We start from the raw sequence: 19,596 nt of genomic DNA on the forward strand, positions 1-19,596 counted from the left end.
TTTTTAGGGGCTGCGACAGGGGGTTTTGTTGGGGAGCCCCCCCCCCACTTTACTTAATACAGATCGCAGCGGCGTTGTGGGGGGCTTGGGGGGTTGTAACCCCCCACATTTTAGTGAAAACGTAACTTTTTCCCTAAAAACAGAGAAAAAGTTAAGTTTTCAGTAAAATGTGGGGGGTTACAACCCCACAATGCCCCCACAACGCGGCGCGATCTGTATAAAGTAAAATGTGGGGGTTCCTCCCACCCACCCTCGTCGTAGCCCCTAAAAACAGTATTTTTCTTCGGCGCGCACCTCCGCGCTGCGCTCAGTTGTCTGCTCGCACCTTTGTCCCGGCGCGCTTTTGACCTGACACCATGTTCTTCACTCACAACTTCCATTCTTTGCGCTCACCCAGTCTATCCAAGCCATTCTAGTGACTAGTCAGCCAGTAGCCCCAGATTTTGGCTTCCTCCACACCAGTGTCTCTCAAACTGTGTGCCCCAGCACAGTGGTGTCTCCCGAAGAGATTCTGGGTGGGCCACGAGAGAGTCCAGAATTGTACTTTATTTTTAAAACTAGAATAGATGACATGCACGTCGCGTATGCAAGAGTCTGTATTTGCAGGTCTCCTGCTTACTTTTAAATCTCTGATTATAAACTTCTTATGAAAGACTTGTTTTCTATAATGTTTTCTGTAATTATAGATTAAGTACTATTTTTGTGTAATAATTGCAGGGCCAGGAGGCTTGGGGGGTTCAATGCATTATGCTACAATGGCCAGAACAGCTGCCAGACCTGCCAGCCTTAACTTAATTCGTTCAAGGAGCCTCAGCAACAGTAACCCTGACATCTCTGGGACTCCGACTTCACCGGATGATGAAGTGCGATCTATCATTGGAGGCAAGGTAAGCTCCAAGTGACTTTTTCCTCTATTGATCTTTAACAAGAAACATGTCTCCTGAACTGAACCAGTTTTGCAGATGTGCGCTGAGAACCACTGTCAAAAATGTTTCATTTTGGCTTGAAAGATGGCTTTTTTTTTTTTTCAAGACTTTAGAGGCAAATGTAAACATTGTTGTTGCCTGATTGGAGTGGAGTACAGATCTAGCAGAAGAGAAACACTTGGGACACATGGATGTAAGACATTTGATGGGACCTATGCCGATGTTCCCGCCCAAGTTCTTGAGAGATTAATTATACAGTTGTTAAAATTATTTCCTGATTGATGAGAAATCATTCCATAGAACAATTTAATAATATAAGCTGGGTTCTATTGGACGTGTGGGTTTATAAGTGAAAATAAAGATATTACAGTAAATTAACCCTTTAATTGGCAGATGGTGAAAAAAAGGCTGCTTTACGTAACTTGATGTTGAACGAGAGCAACAGTGCCAAGTAAACAAGGCATTTGGAAATGCGGAGCTCCCATAAGAACCATAGAAGACACATGTTGCTTCTGAGCAACAATGCCAAATAAAGGGTTAAACATTTGTATTCGTCATGAAATGATTGCTGGAAATAGTCATTTTGTTTTCCATCCCTTGAAGTCTGTATGAAAGAGCAATCAATCAGAATGCTATTGTGCTTCTGATAGTGACCAGGAGCTACAACTATTCTGTGATTGGTTGGGTAGGTTTTTAGTAGCCCAGCGGTTAGTGCAGTGGCCTGGGGAACTGGGTTCAAGTCCCATTGTAGTTCTTTGTGACTCTGGACAAGTCACTTAACCTTCTATTATCCTAGGAATAGAATAAGTCATACTTTTTTAATAGAAAGTGTGGTAGATGGAATAATCTCCCCGTAGAAGTGGTGGAGTCAAACTGTGTCTGAATTCAAGAAAGCATGGGACAAGCAAGTATGATCTTTTAGGGAGAGGAGGAGATAGTGGATGGGCCATTTGGCCTTTATTTGCCATTATCCGCTATAATAAAACCCTTAGCGCGCATGTACAGTTGAAACTTCGTGCAGCCTTGCTTCATGATCTGTGTCTCCGTGTTGCCGCATACGCAGTAGGAGCCTGCAGCGGTTTCTCCATTGGCCTCTGTCCTCATGCACATATGCGGCAATGACTTCTCCCCTCCCACACTCCAGCTAGCCTGCGCTTCAACGAATGGCAAATGTCCAGGCCTCTAGGGATCAAGGCACCACTGCCAGGCGCACACACAGGAAGGAGCCGGAGGTAAAAGGGAGGAGAGCTGCGATCAGACATCTTGCCTGTGAGAGACAGAAAGCCCGGAGGCTGCCCAGCCTAGCAGATGCTGGACAGGGAGTAGGGAAGGGAGAAGGGATACTACTGGACAGGGGGGAGGTAAAAACAAGAGAGAAGGGCTACTGCTGGACAGGGGGAGCAGGGAAGGGGTGCTGCTAGACAGGGGGGAGGTAATAGGAAGGGAGAAGGGCTACCGCTGGACAAGGGGGGCAGGGAAGGGGTCTTCTGGACAGGGGGGAGGTAAAAGTAAGGAAGAAGGGCTGCTGCTGGACAGGGGGGAGAGAAGAAAGACAGATATAGAGAAAGAAAGAAAGAAAAAGAAATGCCTAAGTCTACACATCTATTCTAGCACCCGTTAATGTAACGGACTAAAAAAACTAGTGAGAACAGGCACAGTTGTAGCAACTCATCAGTACTACTTTTACTGATAGAAGTTCAGCAGATTGGGGGGAAAAAAAACTCAGTTACCTAATGTGGACTGTTCCTAAACCTTGACCTGTCTGAAATGCCTGAGAGAGTTGCAAAAGAAATATACACAAGGGGTGTAGCATGCAGGCTGAATTGAAAAGGATTTTCTTGCAGATATTTCCTAACCTGTGTGGCACCCATGTTGTAAAAAAGTTGTGGTGGGGGGGGTGTTTTACTCTTGATTTTGCAAGCCATAATGAGGAGATCCGATTCCTTACTCTTTAAAATGTGGCCGATGCATAGAGCTTGGGTACAGTCTATCCTGCCTTCTGTTGCATCTGGATCTGGAAGGGAATGTATGTGTAAAAGTGACACACAGACTAAATAAACTATCCCAATGAATAACTTTCTTCTCCTGACTCAGAGGCTGATGTAGAAAGTAACCGCGGGATTACAGAGGGTATTCCACGCACATTAATCCCCAAGCAGGTCAGAGAGGTGTTGAGCAGAAGACATGGTCACACCTTGCATTAAAATGCGTGGTAATGAGGCTATTAAATATCCATGCAAAAGCAGAGAACAGCAGCTTTTGCCTTAAGGACAGTGCAATACATTTTTTTGCAAAGTCCGGGACAGCATAGATGGTTTAGCAAAGGGCATTTAACCAGAAGGAACTGCCTGCAAGTTTAAAAGACTGACAGGAGGCAACAGAACTAGTGCGCGTGTCGGATCAAAAGCAAGAGAGTTGGGACACATCGGCAGCAGGTACGTCTGACTTGGCTTGTCCACAGTTGGAAACAGGATACTGGTTTTTAGATGGAACTTTGGCAAGGCTTATGTTCTTAAATAGCAACCTTGCAAAAACTTTTTGTGAGGCTGGTATTTATACACACACAAAAAAAATAACAAAATGAGTGACGATGTATGCTGGCATTTCAATTTTTATTCCAACATATGCACTAAAAGCACACGTTCCCCTTCCCGCAATTAGGGTGCAAGTTCTACAAATGCAAAATTTGCATATACTTGCAGGTTTTATTCAAAGTAATTTACGTGGGGTCAGGAGAGGCTCCTGGCTGGTTAAATTACGTGTGCGGCACTAACTTCTAATTGTGGGTGGTCAGGGGACGGAATTGGCACTTACATGATTAAATGCCGATATTCAGCACTTAAGCACCTAAGTGGCCAAATCTGCTTTTCTTGGTCAGGTTTTGCCTAGGCCAGGGGTGTCCAATGTCGGTCCTCGAGGGCCGCAATCCAGTCGGGTTTTTAGGATTTCCCCAATGAATATGCATTGAAAGCAGTGCATGTATATAGATCTCATGCATATTTACTGGGGAAATCCTGAAAACCCGACTGGATTGCGGCCCTCGAGGACCGACATTGGACACCCCTGGCCTAGGCGGTTGAGTGCTGAGTATTACAATTAACTGCATAACAGACAGCCGGCTGCACAAAGCTGGATATAGCAATCATTCGACTGACACAGACCCAATACATGAAGAAGTAAAAATTGCTGAAACTTCAGCCCAAAGAATAATACATTTATAAACAATTCCATGTCATTGCAAAAATAGGCAATACAGGGGAGGAGTACATAAAATTAAAAAAAAAAAAGAAGAAGAAACGCAGAACAAACCTGGGTATTTCGTGAAACGTAAGAATTGCCGTATTGGGACAGTCCATCGTGCCCAGTACCCTGTTTCCAGCAGTGGCCAATCTAGGCCACAAGTACCTGGCAAGATCACAAGAAGTAAAACAGATTCCCTACTGCTTATCCCAGGAACAAGCAGTGGATTTCTCCAAGCCATATCAATGCCTGGACATAGCCCATCATTGAATATCAGGGCAAAAGCAATTTATTTTATTTCTTCCATTTGTGCCTGGCACATACCTATACAAGCTCTAGGCGACATTACAGAGGAAGGGGTTAGAAGAGGGTAGGGAGGACTACGGAAGGCAGGAAGGAGCGGAGAGGGGAGGAGCATGTCGAATATTTCATAGATAGGAGCACCATCTATGTAAATGATATGTAAATGAATTAAAGGAATATGTAAAAAGGAATAGAAGGGAGGAACCGTTAAACAATAGAATTCAGTTAATAAAATTAAAAGAACAGGGGTAAAAACAATGGAATAAAATTTAAAATAATTCATAAACTGGAAGAAAAAATTGAAAACCAAAATCAAATAAGTCTGGCAGAAGTCCAATTTCCTGAAGCAGCTCTGTTGCCTCAACATATTTTAAATAATCCCAACGGCAAAAGTCCAATTAATGGCTAAACAATGTTCACCACCATCGGTTGAATATTTGCCCTTTAGATTTTATGATATTATACTTTATGGTAGAAGTTGTGTGCTCAGACATCCTGCGCACAACTCTACCACATGGCTTTCTGCATCAGCCCCTCTCCCCCCACCAGTGCTCTCAAGTTTCTTATCCCAGAGACATGCTTTGCCAGTCAGATTTTCAGGATTATCACAATGAGTATGCATGAGTTAGAGCTGCATCTATAAGGTTCCCATTCTATGCAGATTAATTCCATGAATATTCATTGTGGTATTCACTCCCCCCATCTCCCCTTGTGGGTCCAGCATCTATGTTCCCTCACCACACTACACCCAGCCAACCACCTCACTTTCATGCACCACAAACTCCTTCCCTCCTGCCCATGGTCTGGCATCCCTGTCTTCCTTTCTCCACAGCCAAAGATCTCTTCCTCCCTTCCCACCACTCTTTTCTGGTTTGAGTCGCACTCTCTTTTCCTCTCTCTACCATTCCCCCCAATTTGCAGGTCTAGCATCTATGTCCCCTCACCCCACCCCCACCACCTCTCTTTCTTACATCCCTTTCTCCATTCCCACCCTCCTTTCTAGTCTAGATCACTTTCTCCCCCCCCAAACACTTATTGATCCAGCATCCATCTCCCCTCCCTTCCCCTCCAGCCTGAGGGTCCAGCATCCATGTCCCTTCCTCCTCTCCCACTCCCCTTCACTTTTGGTCCATCATCCATGTTCCGTCTCCCCCCCCCACCTCATCTTCTGCGGGTCTGCCCTCTCTCACTCTTCAATTGTCCTGCTCCTGACCCGACAACCCCCCACTCCTTCCCTCATGTGAGTCTGGCCTCCAATCGACCCCCCTCCTTGTATGGTGCCAGTATCTCTTACCCATGAGCCCTCTTAAAGCAGCAGCGGCAGCCAGTCTGCTGAGGCTGTACTGTATGGCCTTTCCTCTACCACGTCGGAAGTGACGCGGCAGAGGAAAGGCCCTGGTGGGGCTGGCTGCAAGCAGCCGGTTTACAGTGCCACCTCTGCACCTTTGGAAGGGCCCATGGGTAAGAGATACTGGCTCCATATCAAAGGGGGTCAATCAGAGGCCAGACCCATATGGGGGGGGGGGAAGGGGTGTGGGAGATGACGGATCTGCGCAAAATTCTGCTCAGCTTGTGCAGAATTCTGCACCAGATGGAGAATATTGTGCAAATTCTGCACCGTGCAGTTGCACAGAATTCCGCCAGGAGTAGTATGCACAGCAAAAGTATGCATACTTATATACACGCCATGTGTAGGTGTTCTGAGTCATAGCTTGGATGGAGCTAGGGCGGAGAGTTGCAGTAAACACATAATTTTATAAGTACACACATAGAGTACAGGTACACGTTTATACCAGCTTTGCAGCATGTATAAACGTATGTGTTCAGATATATGCACTATATATTCTTTAAAGGTAACTAGATCATTCAAACTCACACTAAAGCCAGATTTAATTACTCTAGCTGGGCTAGTACCTTTATCCAGTCTTACCAGACCCTCAGTGCCACCACTCAGAACTCAAACTTCTCATAATTCTAAGATTTATGTGCCAGCTCGTCACTGGGTCTGTTAGTTTCTTATCTCTAAACAAGAGCTTAATAGTTTCTCAAAACATTACCTTATGGATGCTGTGTCTCAGGCAGAAGCTTCTGTTGGGGCTTTAGTTCTCTCAAGTGGGGGTGTCACTTTTCCTCCTGATTTGATAACTGCGTTTCTACAGCCCACAAGTCAGGACTGATCCTTTGGTGTTGAAAAAGAAGGAGAAATTAGATCTTACCTGCTAATTTTCTTTCCTTTAGCCACAAAAGATCAATTTAGAACCCACCCCAATCTATATTGTATATAGTTTTCTTGTTTCTTTCATTTATGGGCACAGGTTAATGCAGTGTGGTTAATTTCATATCGGAGAAGGTGGGAGTTATTTTTATTCAAGACAATTCTACTGCTTGGTTATCAAGATACTAACTGAGATTAGCTGCACACAGCATTATAAGGCACTGCTCAGTTGAGCTCTCTTAAAGGAACTCAATTTTCCCATCCTCGCGAATTTTATCACTGTCCCTGTCCCTGCCCCATTCCTGTAAGCTCCGCCTTATCCGCACAAGCCTCGGACACTTATGATTTTAAAGTGTTTGAGGTTTATGCAGATGAGGATGGAGCTTGCAGGGATGGGGCAGGGACAGGAAAAGAACTCGCAGGGATGGGAAAGAGGACATAGACTGAAGCTGAGGGGGGACAGATCCAGGACGAATATCAGGAAGTTTTGTTTCACGCAGCGAGTGGTGGACACCTGGAATGCTCTCCCAGAGGAAGTAATTGCAGAATCCACGTTTCTAAGATTTAAGGGTAAACTAGATGCACATCTCCTTAAGAGTGGCATAGAGTGATACGGGTAAGGGTAAATTAGATGCACATCTCCTTTGAGAAGCATACAGTGATATGGGGACTAAAACTATGCCAGGGTACACCTGGTGGGGCCTCCGCATGTGCGGATCACCGGACTTGATGGACCCAAGGTCTGATCCGGAGATGGCAATTCTTATGTTCTTATGAGTCCCCACGGGGACAGGGAAAAATTTGTCCTCTTGTCATTCTTTGAAACATAGAGACATGATGGCAGATATTCTCTACTCTCTATCTCCACTTGCTGACAGATGGGTATAACCCTCAAGTCTGAACTGATCCTTTGGGATTAAAGGAAAGAAACTTAGCAGGTTAGATCTAATTTCTCCTTTTCGCTATGAATGCAAAGCAAAACATTTGATCTGGCAAGGACACTAGGTGTATACTGCTCGTGCAAGGAGAACCTTCTATATTACTGTCCTGAATTGTTGCTTTAACATATGTATGATGTTTGTGCACTTCCAGATGTGCAGTTTCAAGGACAACAGTTCTTTTAAAAGAGTGACACCTGTGTAACCGCGTGCAACATGTAATCTTTCTTTTCCTTTTCCGACTGCCTTGTGACATGGCCAGGGTTTAGACCGCTCGAATTCTTGGGTAAACACTGCAGGTCCAAACGATGCCCAGTGGGGATCCAGCCCCAGTTCAAGTGCTGACCCTGTGCAGGTGGTGTCTACATGAAGGTTTTTATATATGTACATGCATTATTACCCCTCACACCATTGTGGCTTGTTCATTTATGAAGCCTCTATCTACTAAGGTGCACCAAAGTTTTGTCATTGACATGTCTTAGGTACAATTCCTCAGTAGTAACTGTTTGGGGGGGGGGTGCATTCCCAGCCCTTGAGGAGGGCTGCCATGCAGCTACTGCAAAGCAAAATTCACCACTGTATCGGGTTATTTGCTGCGTCATGGAAATTGCCATGTGCTAACAGCATGACTCCGTGTTGGCCCACCCCAATTGCCATGTTAAACGCAGAGCCACGTTCGACTACAGTATTGTGAACGTTTTACTGTAAACCGCATAGGTGTAGGCGGTTTAGAAATAAATTAATTAAATGCTGTAAGCACACGGTTATTCCCGCGTTAAACCGTCAACACAGCTTAGTAAATAGGGGCCTAAATTAATTATAATTCAAAAGCTTGCCTTTCAGTTTTGAAAAGTTTTTGTTTCTGAACCAGTGCCAAAATATCAGCATGTTTCTTGTTGTCTCCACGATGCATGAGAAATAAGAGAATGCCAACAGCGTTTATGAAACCCTGTGCTTCCATTTAAGTCACCGCTGCTTTGTCAGGCTGAGATAAATGTAACTCTTGCACCATTGTTTTTTGCTTTACAGGGGATGGGGGGGGGGGGGGCGTGTTATAATTAAATGTATCATAGCTATGTACAAATTCATAGTTTTCCACCTTTTCATGTTTGCTTTGTGTTTATCGTTAACCACTGGATCATTTTCACCCAATATTTTCTGTGATTTTTGTCTCGATACTCGTTTCACACTGGGCACCTGAGTGCTGGGAAACCACCTGTAGGAATCCACGTCTTTGGGGGACAGAAGTACCTTTTGCACAATATGTATTTTTGTGCTGTGCACACCGCTGCAAAGTGAGAAATTCATTGGCACGGTTAAGGATCTCTTGTTTTCCCTTGCTTTGTCTTTTATGCTTCTCTTATCTTTCCTCTTGATGTCGTCTGATGTGCCTGTTTGAAATAGCTGTGTATGAAACCCCCCCTTCCAATTTCCTAGCTAATTTATCTGGCTCTTGGAAAAAAGAAGCAAGGCCTTCGTGAATGAGGGGGAAACGATCAAGGTACGATAAAAGGTGGACTTTTGCTGCGCCTTTGTTTTCTGTGGGAATCGCCAGCCCGTGGAATCTCAGTACTGCAGGATAGGTTACTGACTCCCGTAGTAAAACAGAGCTGCTTGCAAGCCACTTCATAAGCAGCATCATTCTACCACCCGGGAGCACTGGACTGCCAGGCTGTGTGGCCTGATGCTCCAGGGCCATCTCTTAAAATGATGGTCACCCGTTGTTAAAAGTGGTGGCCAGAGGCCCCGCTCCAGGAAGAAACACTCCCCTTCCCCCCCCCCCCCCCGTGTGCTGCCTACAACCAGATGCCCCAAGGCCCTTCCCCCCAGTGGCTGATGCTCCGAGTTCCATTTGGTTCCTCCCCAAACCTTGCCTCAGGCAGTAACCCATCCCATATGTCCCTCCAGAGACCAGATCTACCCGAATGTACTGTATTTCCCCTCATATAGGCCACCCCAGTGTATAGGCGCAAAAAATGCCTATACATGTTTAAAAACTCTTAGATAAGCCGCCCCATGTTACAAGCCGCAGCTTATCTAAGAGTTTTAAAACCACATGGGGGCGACCTATACATCCCTATACCCCCCGTATATATATCCCTCCCCCCTGGTAAATATCGTACCTCCTCCGGCTGCCTCCTGCAATGTTGTGGCCACGGTGCAGAGCAGGAGCGATCTTTTCAGCGTCCAGCCGCCACCGCCCTGCTTCCTCAATACCTGCGTCAGAACGAGTCCCGTGAGAACTGACGCGGGCATTGAGGAAGCAGCACGGTGGCGACTGGATGCTGAAAAGATCACTCCTGCCCTGCACCATGGCCATAACATTGCAGGAGGCCGGAGGCCAGCATTATTTTAAAAGGTACGGGGGTCTACTAATGGTGCGGCTTATCTACGATGTCCTTAGATAGACCGCCCCATATAAGGAAGCCGCACCCACTGTGGATTGCAAAACCCATACATTGGCCGCAGCCTATATATGGGGAAATACGGTAAATCCCTGGTGTCTAATGGCGCAGGAAGGTCTATGTCTTTATTTTTAGGAATACTTAAATATGTTGGATTTACCCTTTTTTTTTTAAATGTATATTACTTTGAATTAAGATATTGAATGAATCAAAATTTTAATTTAAAAAAAAGTCACTCCTACCCTTGCTAGTGCCTTCTTCCAAAATAGTGCCAGTGACCCCCCTAGTTGTCGTCTTGTACTAACACTAGAGGTTACATTTCCTTATACATGATCCCTAGGGATAGGACTGCTCATGAGTTTCAAACTTTGCAGCATGGAAAAAAAAAATGCATTTGCATTCAAGTTTCAAGTTATTTACTAGTTCTAGCTAACAGCTTTATGGAGAGAGGGGAAGGGTGGTAATGTAGGAATTTGACTAAGCTGTTAAACAGTATTCTGTAACTGTGTAATGTCCTTGAACTGTAAACCCATCCACCGTAGACTTTAATGTGCTGTCATGGTTCATTCATCTTCACTTCATAGGCTATGGATCGAAGTTGTAACCGTATGTCTTCGCACACTGAGATGCCCAGTTTCTTACAAACATTAACGGGACGCTTACCAACCAAAAAGGTAGATTTCAGCAGTGTTACTGGTCAAGGTGGGAGGGAGGGATAAGGGGGGTGGGGGAATAATACAGTGTGAACAATAAAACCCTCCAATTTGTTTATTGGCTAAATTGAAATGAATTTTAGGCCTAAAGAGAGAAACTTGTCCTGTATCCATTTTGTACATTTCACCCATCACAGCAGCTTTTGCAATTCAGAACAGCTGGACTGTTGCTGGCTGCTTTGAAGAACTCATCAGTGAGTGCCTCACACTATTTGTGGTATGCCTAATCTGCAACCAGAAGTGGAAAAACTTATTATAAACGACTGATTAGGTCTTTAATTCTAGGATTGTCACCTTGTTTCAGCTCGGTAACTGAACTTTTAACTTTACAGAGAGTCCTGTTGGAAAAGAGTGTTTTGATACAGAGGTTGCCCAAAACATCAGAGCAGCAGCAGAGAATTTAATGAACCTGAGCACTGTTCTGTCACTGCCATTATAAATTCTGAGTGATGGAGGTTCTTTATTGCTGTCTCAAGGCATTGTCCACCAGTAATACAACTTAGCTGAGCAAGAAACCTCCCCCCACCCCATCTGTTTTCACTTAAATTTTTGTGAGTAGATGATACATATCAAATATTATGCTAAATATTAGTGAATTTTATTTGAACTGTAATTAGGTATAGTGAGCAAAAACTACTTACGGTACTACTTTTATATAATATATGTAAAGTTGACTAAAAACATTTTTTAAAAATTTATTTTGGGCTTTCAACTCAGTTTGAAATGACTTCTACTGAGCTATGGCACCATGAGGCTTCTTTTACAACTATCTGGGATTTTACCTTCTACGTTTAAAACATTGCAGCAGTCCTTCCTGGTGTACGTGTATCTTCAGTTCAACCAGTAGGTGTCACTGTTGAGGGATGGCTGAGGCTCCCTATTCCCAGAGGCTATGAACGTCACCTCCATATCATTCTCAACCCTGGCTGGCCTGAGGAGTGGAGTTTGGCCAGAGAATCCATCCCAGCTTTTTGCAGGGCATTACACTACAAATGAGGACATACAAATTGTCATACTGGGACAGACTGAAGGTCCATGAAACCCAGTATCCTGCTTCCAACAGTGGCCAAACTAGATCCCAAGTAGTAAAACAGATTTATTGCTGTTTATCCTAGGAGTAAGCAGTGGATTTCCCCAAGCCAATGAGCTTCTCTTTTAGGAAATTATCCTAACCTTCTTAAAACCCTGCTAAGCTAACTGATTTCATCACATTCTCCAGAAACGAATTCCAGAGTTTAATTACACGTTGTGTGAAGAAATATTTTCTCTGGTTTGTTTTAAATCTACTACTTAGTAGCTTCATCGCATGCCCCCTAGTCATACTATTTTTGGAATGAGTGACCAAGCGATTCACATCTATCCTTTCCACTCCACGCAGTATTTTATAGACCTCGTATCAACCCTGATCGAGTTGCATTACAAATTTCTCTAATTCTTAATTCAATATAACTAGTACCAGTGGTATAGCCAGATCAGATTTTGTGGCGGAGCCCAAAGTTAACAAGCATGAGCAGTGTGCAGTACAGATGTTAACAGTGCCTCAGACTCTCGTCTCATTTCTCTGCACCCATGTGACTGACAAACATGAGCCTGACTAAAAACTGACAAAACCCCGGGTCCGGATGGCATACATCCAAGGGTTCTGAAGGAATTAAAGGAGGAGATAGCGGAACGACTGCAGCAAATTTGCAACTTATCCCTGAAAACAGGCGAGATCCCGGAAGATTGGAAGATAGCCAACGTTACGCCCATCTTTAAAAAGGGATCAAGAGGTGACCCGGGAAACTACAGGCCGGTGAGCCTGACTTCGGTTCCGGGGAAAATGGCAGAAGCACTGATAAAAGAAAACATCGATCAACATTTTGAAAAACATGAACTTCTGATAACCAGCCAGCATGGTTTCTGCAAGGGAAGATCGTGCCTAACGAACTTATTGCACTTCTTCGAAGGGATCAACAAACGGATGGACAAAGGAGACCCCATAGACATCATATATCTAGATTTCCAAAAAGCCTTTGACAAGGTGCCCCATGAACGTCTACTCCGGAAACTGAAGAACCATGGGGTGGAAGGAGACGTACATAGATGGATCAGAAACTGGTTGGAGGGTAGAAAACAAAGGGTAGGAGTGAAGGGTCACTACTCCGACTGGAGGAGGGTCACGAGTGGTGTCCCGCAGGGCTCAGTGCTCGGGCCGCTGTTATTTAATATCTTCATAAATGATCTAGAAACAGGGACGAAGTGCGAGATAATAAAATTTGCGGACAACACCAAACTATTTAATGGAGCTCGGACTACAGAGGACTGCGAAAAGTTGCAAAGGGACTTGAACAAATTAGAAGAATGGGCGGTGAAATGGCAGATGAAGTTCAACATTGAGAAATGTAAAGTATTACATGTGGGGAGCAGAAATTCTAGGTACAACTATACAATGGGAGGGATGTTATTGAATAAGAGTACCCAGGAAAGGGACTTGGGGGTAATGGTGGACATGACAATGAAGCCGTCGGCACAGTGTGCAGCGGCCGCTAAGAGAGCGAATAGAATGCTTGGTATAATCAAAAAGGGTATTACAGCCAGAACGAAAGAAGTTATCCTGCCATTGTATCGGGCGATGGTGCGCCCGCATTTGGAGTACTGCGTCCAATATTGGTCGCCGTATCTTAAGAAGAATATGGCGTTAGTCGAGAGGGTTCAAAGGAGAGCAACACGTCTGATAATAGGTATGGAAAACTTGTCATATTCTGAGAGATTGGAGAAGCTGGGTCTCTTTTCCCTGGAGAAGAGGAGACTTAGAGGGGATATGATAGAGACTTACAAGATCATGAAGGGCATAGAGAGAGTAGAGAGGGACAGATTCTTCAAACTTTCGAAAAATAAGAGAACAAGAGGGCATTCGGAAAAGTTGAAAGGGGACAGATTCAAAACAAATGCTAGGAAGTTCTTCTTTACCCAACGTGTGGTGGACACCTGGAATGCGCTTCCAGAGGACGTTATAAGGCAGAGTACGGTACTGGGGTTCAAGAAAGGATTGGACAAATTCCTACTGGAAATGGGGATAGAGGGGTATAGATAGAAGATTACTGCACAGGTCCTGGACCTGTTGGGCCGCCGCGTGAGCGGACTGCTGGGCACGATGGACCTCGGGTCTGACCCAGCAGAGGCATTTCTTATGTTCTTATGACTCCAAAGTAGAGGGACCATGGCCTACCCAGAGCCATCCATTCCTGTTCCTCTGCCTATAGTTCAGATTGTGGCCAAATAAAATTGTACAACCCCTCCCTCCCCCATCCCCCGCAGAGGTTCAGAATAATGATGTACCTACGGAAATACCAAACACAAGTCATGATCCTAAACACAGGTTTAGTGATCCCATTTGGGGTCTTGACCCACAGTTTCAGAAGCTCTATATATTTTAGATTTTTTTTTTTCATCTTTTTAATTGAAAAAGGAACACTGCCTTTAATTTTCTGGGTTTTAAAATTTTTTTTGCTGCTAATTAGAGCTCTCTTATAAAGCAATCACAACAACAGCAAAAAGATTGAGCTGGCTACCTGAGACATGCAAGTCCTTGGTCATTCTGCAAATGTGAATATCAAGTTGATCTGAATGCTTTGTACAAATTCTGCAGCTGCTTAGTCATAGAAACACCACTTTTGGCTACCACCTTTAACCAGGATATTTCATTCACTCACCACACTAAAGCTATGCAGATATTTTTTCATGTATAGTCATTATATATCCCTCCTGTCACCTCAAAGAACCTCAGCGACACCACTCAAAGCTCTAGTCTAATCTAATCTAATCCTTAGGTTTGTATACCGCATCATCTCCACGTTCGTAGAGCTCAACGCGGTTTACAGTAGGAGAAATAGGAAGGAACTACAACAGAGGGTTAGAGGTAGAAGTGTGAAGAAAATTAACAGGACTTGGGATGCCAAGATATAAGAGTTTCCTTGATTCCTAAGTTGGAGGGAGACTTACATTTTTTGAGAAAAGCCAGGTTTTCAGATGTTTGCGGAAAACTTGAAAAGAGCTCAAGTTCCGAAGAGGGGAGGTAAGGTTGTTCCAGAGCTCAGTGATTTTGAAGTGGAAGGAGGTCCCTAGCTTTCCTGTGTGGGAAATGCCTTTTAGCGAGGGGAAGGATAGTTTTAATTTGTGGGAGGATCTGGTGGTATTAGGGTTTGAGGAATTCCAAGAAAGAGGGATAAAGTCATTTTATTGCTTTAAGCTTGACGTGTCCCCTCTGCATCAGTTCTATATTAAATAAATTACTTTTCTCTTCACCATTTGTGATGCAAATTCAAAATATCTTATGGTTTATATTCTATATTATTTAGTACTTAGCTTTCTGGTTTTCACATGGCAAGGGTCTATATAGAAAAATAAAAAAATTCAATCAATCATTAACCAAATTAAAAAATACAAAAAATACTAAGTCATATATTGTTGTTAAATGAGTGCTCAGTTTGTGATATCATTCAAACACAACAGTATTGTATAACAATGATATTATATCTTTCAGTTATTGCACCCTCCTGCCTGCCTAATTAATTATTGCTTGAAAGATTTGATATTGATATATTGTAAGTTAGTATATTAAAATAACAGCTAATAAAAAATAAGTACTTAGCTTCGATTGATAAACATCAATATCAGGATTCAGGTGCAAAAGGTTGAAGACAAAGGTTCAAGAAACTCCTCTGTAATCATTGTTGCTGGTTTGAAATCAAACAGTTCAGGTGCTCCTGTGACTCTAAATCCTCTCCCAAAACATAAAGAAAAACCGTGTTGAAGTGAAAAATCAAATCCACCCTAATAATCCACACATCCAATCTGCGCCGTTACTTCCTCTTCCTATGTAGCCAACATGTTTCGCCTGATGCTTTATCAAGGCTTCCCCTGTTTATCGTCAACCACCATCAGCAATCCAATCCTTTAGTTCTATATACAATCCCTCAAAGAGGGCTTGACTCGGTTACAAGTATTAGAAATAAAATAAAAAAGGGATCGAAACTGACAGAAAAGGAACCATTAATTAGAAGCAGATGAATTGGTTAGAGACTTTTTGAAATAAATGAGTTTTTAGCTTGAAAACTTGATAATTGAGAAGTCTAGCCTCATTCCAAATTTTTGCAAATAGAACTGAACTGAAGGAAGGATATGTGATGGTGGTTGACGAAAAACAGGGGAAGCCTTGATAAAGCATCAGGCAAAACATGTTGGCTACATAGACCCTTGCCTTGTGAAAACCACAAAGCTAAGGACTAAATAATATAGAATATAAACCATAAGATATTTTGAATTTGTATCACAATCGGTGAAGAGAAAAGTACCGTATTTTCACATAGATAACGCGCACCCGTGTAAAACGCGCACACGGGTATAGCGCGCGAAAAACACAACTTTACAGAAATTTTTATATACCGCGCACACCCGTATACCGCGCATGCTGCCCGACTCTCCTTTCGCCCGCCCGACTCTCCTCTGGCCACCCCGACTCTCCTTTCGCCCGCCCTGACTCTCCTCTCCCCCTTGAAGTCCTGTCCCCACCCTGAAAGCCTGATGCCCCCCCCCGACGTCCGATACATCCCCCCCCCGGCAGGACCACTCGCACCCCCACCCCGAAGGACCGCCGACTCCCCGACAATATCGGGCCAGAAGGGAGCCCAAACCCTCCTGGCCACGGCGACCCCCTACCCCCACCCCGCACTACATTACGGGCAGGAGGGATCCCAGGCCCTCCTGCCCTCGACGCAAACCCCCCTCCCTCCAACCCGACCATGTGCCTCAGGCCGCGCCCCCAGGTGGGACCTAAGGGCTCCAGGGCCTATTCTGATTGGCCCACGCGCCTTAGGCCCCACCAGTAGGCGGAGCTTTGGGACGGATGGGCCAATCCGGCCTCATTCCGTCGTTGGCTGCCTGCCGGACAGGCGGGTTTGGCTCCCGTCTGTCCGGCCAACTACCAAAGGTACGGGGAAGGGGGGTGGGGGTGTCGTGGGGGTCGGCCAGAGGGGTCGCGGGTCGGCTGGGGGGGCGGTCGGAGGTTCTTGGGGGGGCGGTCGTTGGAGGGAGGGGGGTTTGCGTCGAGGGCAGGAGGGCCTGGGATCCCTCCTGCCCGTAATGTAGTGCGGGGTGGGGGTAGGGGGTCGCCGTGGCCAGGAGGGTTTGGGTTCCCTCCTGGCCCGATATTGTCGGGGAGTTGGGGAGTCGGCCGGGCAAGAGGGCTTGGGCTCCCTCTTGCTCCGATCGTGGATGCGGGTGCGGGTGGGAGCGCGTGCGAGCGGTCGTTCGGGGTGGGGGTGCGAGCGGTCCTGCTGGGGGGGGTGAATCGGGCGTCGGGCGGGGTGGGAACTATGTAGAAAAACTTTTGTATACCGCGCTCACGCGTATAACGCGCGAGGGGTATGCGCGGTAGGTAAAAACGCGTATAACGCGCACATTATATGCGTGAAAATACGGTAATTTATTTAATATGGAACCGATGAATAGGGAACGCGTCAAGCTTAAAGCAGTGAAATGACTGAGCTTTGAGTGGCGTGGCATAGGCTCTTTGAGGTGAGAGGAGGGATATATACTGACTAAAACTAGCTCACGAGAGAAGCTACGATTGTTTTTATAGGAGCTCTTATACATCTGTATGAGATCAGTCTCATTTGGACTCCTACAGCTCTCTGTTTTTTTAATTATGCCACTGTTTTAACTTTATTAGATTTTAACCGATTTATTGATTTTATTGTATTTTAGACTGATTGTTTTATTGTGCATCCTAAACATTGACTGTATGCATTTTTCTTGTTGTGAACCGCTTCGAACTTCTGGTATAGCGGCATAAAAAAAAATAAATTATTATTATTATGCATGAAAAAATACCTACATAGCTTTAGTATGGGGTAGTCATAGAAACTGGGTATGATTAGTGATCAGCTGTAGATTATAAATGCCAGAGGGGCCCTGTTGAATAAATGCTTTATTTCTGTGGGCATAGAATTTTATTTTTTTTTAATACCTGTTTCAGTAAGACCTATAGAATTTTAAACATGATACATTTTCAAAACAGCGGGCTCGTTCACATCTTGGGTTGCATGAAGGCACTTTCTGAAACCAGGTCACCAACATAAGCTGTACAGCTTTCACGCTCAGTTCCCCTGTGTGCTTTTTATGTTCTCTCATTGTCTGCATTTTCCACATCTTCCTCCCCCACCTCATGTATTGCTGTGATATATATGATTTGGTTGTATAAAAATTGCTTGTTATGGGGATTAATTTTGGATTTGGTCTTGGTTAGCTTCTCCACGAAGAGCTGGCCCTGCAGTGGGTTGTGTGCAGTGGGAACGTCCGGGAGGCAGCCTTACAACAGGGATGGTTTTTCTTTGAGCTGATGGTAAGCATGCCCGAGTTTGATTAAAATGTATTTGTATAGTGTATATTTTGTCTGCTTTGAAACCCGTCTCTTTGCTCAGCACTTTGATGTCGTAGTAAAATCAGACTGGAGAGGAAGGAGCACCCAGCTTTTAAAAAACTTGGCTGGGCACAAATGTGATCAGCAGACATTTTGGTCCGGTGGGCGCCTTTAGCCCTTGTTTAACAGCTTTATAGGAATTATTACTGTGCAGCTCTAATAACCTCGAACCATAGGTGATCATGCTTTTTTGCTTTCAGAACACTAACAGAATCTTGTCACGGAACTTCAGCATATCCACTGCTACTATGTTTCCCCGAAAATAAGCCCTACCCCGAAAGTAAGCCTAGTCCCCAGAAGCCTAACCGGAATGTCCCTGGATTTGCCATCAGCAGTGCTTCCTCTGTGCCCCCACTCCCCCTGTGCAGCCGAACCCCCGCTGACCCTCCCATCTTTCCATCTCTCCCTCTCGTCCAAACCCCGCCGACCCTCCGACCGCGAGATCTACAAAGAGTAGCTTCGGCAACACGCTAAACAGGCTGCTTTGCGGCCTTCTCCCGCTGGGGCATTCCCTCTGCTGCATCACTGATGATGTCATCAGTAACGCGGTGCACGGAAGGCCCCAGCGGGAGAAGACCGCGAAGCGGCCTGTTTAGAGTGCTTCTGACGTTGCTCTTTGGAAGGAGGTATGTAGATCTTGCGGTTGGTTGGTTCGGATGGGAGGGTCAGTGGGGATTCGGCTGCATGGCAGGGGCGGGGGGCTGCTCAAGGGTTCTGCATGGAAGGGAGGGATAGAAGCTGGGCAAGGGTTCTGCTGCACAAGGGATGGGAGCGAGAGAGGGATAGAAAGATGCTGCAGAGGGAAGGCACAAGGGGATGGGTGAGAGGGGAGGAAAGATGCTGTACATGTGGGGAAAGAGGACGAATTGGGGTGAAGGAGAGGAAGGGAGAGATGATCATGTACATGAAAAAAATAAGATCTACCCCGAAAATAAGCCCTAGTGTATTTTTTGGGCCCAAAATTAATATAACATACTGTCTTATTTTCGGGGAAACACGGTATATTTTAGATTTTTTTTCCAAGTTCAGTTTATTTGATATACTGCAAAATATAAACAGTTTAGTCTAAGCGGTTTACAATAAAATCAATGGAGGGCTGGTGGTATAATAAAATAATAAAACAAAGGACACCCAGCATGACCAACAAAATGCGAAAGGGTTGGAAGGTGTGGTATGATTACAATATTTATCGAAGGGAAAACACAAAAGGGAAGCAGGAAAAAGAGAAATTTAAAGCCAAAGAAAATAAGCTATGAGGTTCATGATGTTGAGGATCCAAATGCTAAATTAAAAAGAGAGGCTTTTAATTGAGATTTAAAATTTTTGAAGGATTGTTCGGTCCTAAGGTACAATGGAAGAGCGTTCCGTGGAGAAGGAGCCATAACAGAAAACCA

General features: G+C 44.8%; 1 protein-coding gene across 9 annotated transcripts in view; it reads left to right on the forward strand.

The window, feature by feature from the left end:
• Positions 1 to 19,596, forward strand: part of DOCK7 (dedicator of cytokinesis 7) — a 287,050-nt gene that overhangs the window by 173,184 nt on the left and 94,270 nt on the right. For 6 of the 9 annotated variants that reach the window (XM_033917249.1, XM_033917242.1, XM_033917240.1 and 3 more), the window contains exons 22-25: positions 718 to 887; positions 7,885 to 7,977; positions 10,612 to 10,701; positions 18,029 to 18,124. In XM_033917249.1, the coding sequence (XP_033773140.1) occupies positions 718 to 887; positions 7,885 to 7,977; positions 10,612 to 10,701; positions 18,029 to 18,124 (449 nt within the window). The remainder of the gene's footprint in view (positions 1 to 717; positions 888 to 7,884; positions 7,978 to 10,611; positions 10,702 to 18,028; positions 18,125 to 19,596) is intronic. The other 3 variants (XM_033917246.1, XM_033917247.1, XM_033917248.1) reach the window with 1 other exon arrangement.

Source organism: Geotrypetes seraphini, chromosome 12, assembly GCF_902459505.1.
Source record: "Geotrypetes seraphini chromosome 12, aGeoSer1.1, whole genome shotgun sequence".
Taxonomy (NCBI): Eukaryota; Metazoa; Chordata; class Amphibia; order Gymnophiona; family Dermophiidae; genus Geotrypetes; species Geotrypetes seraphini.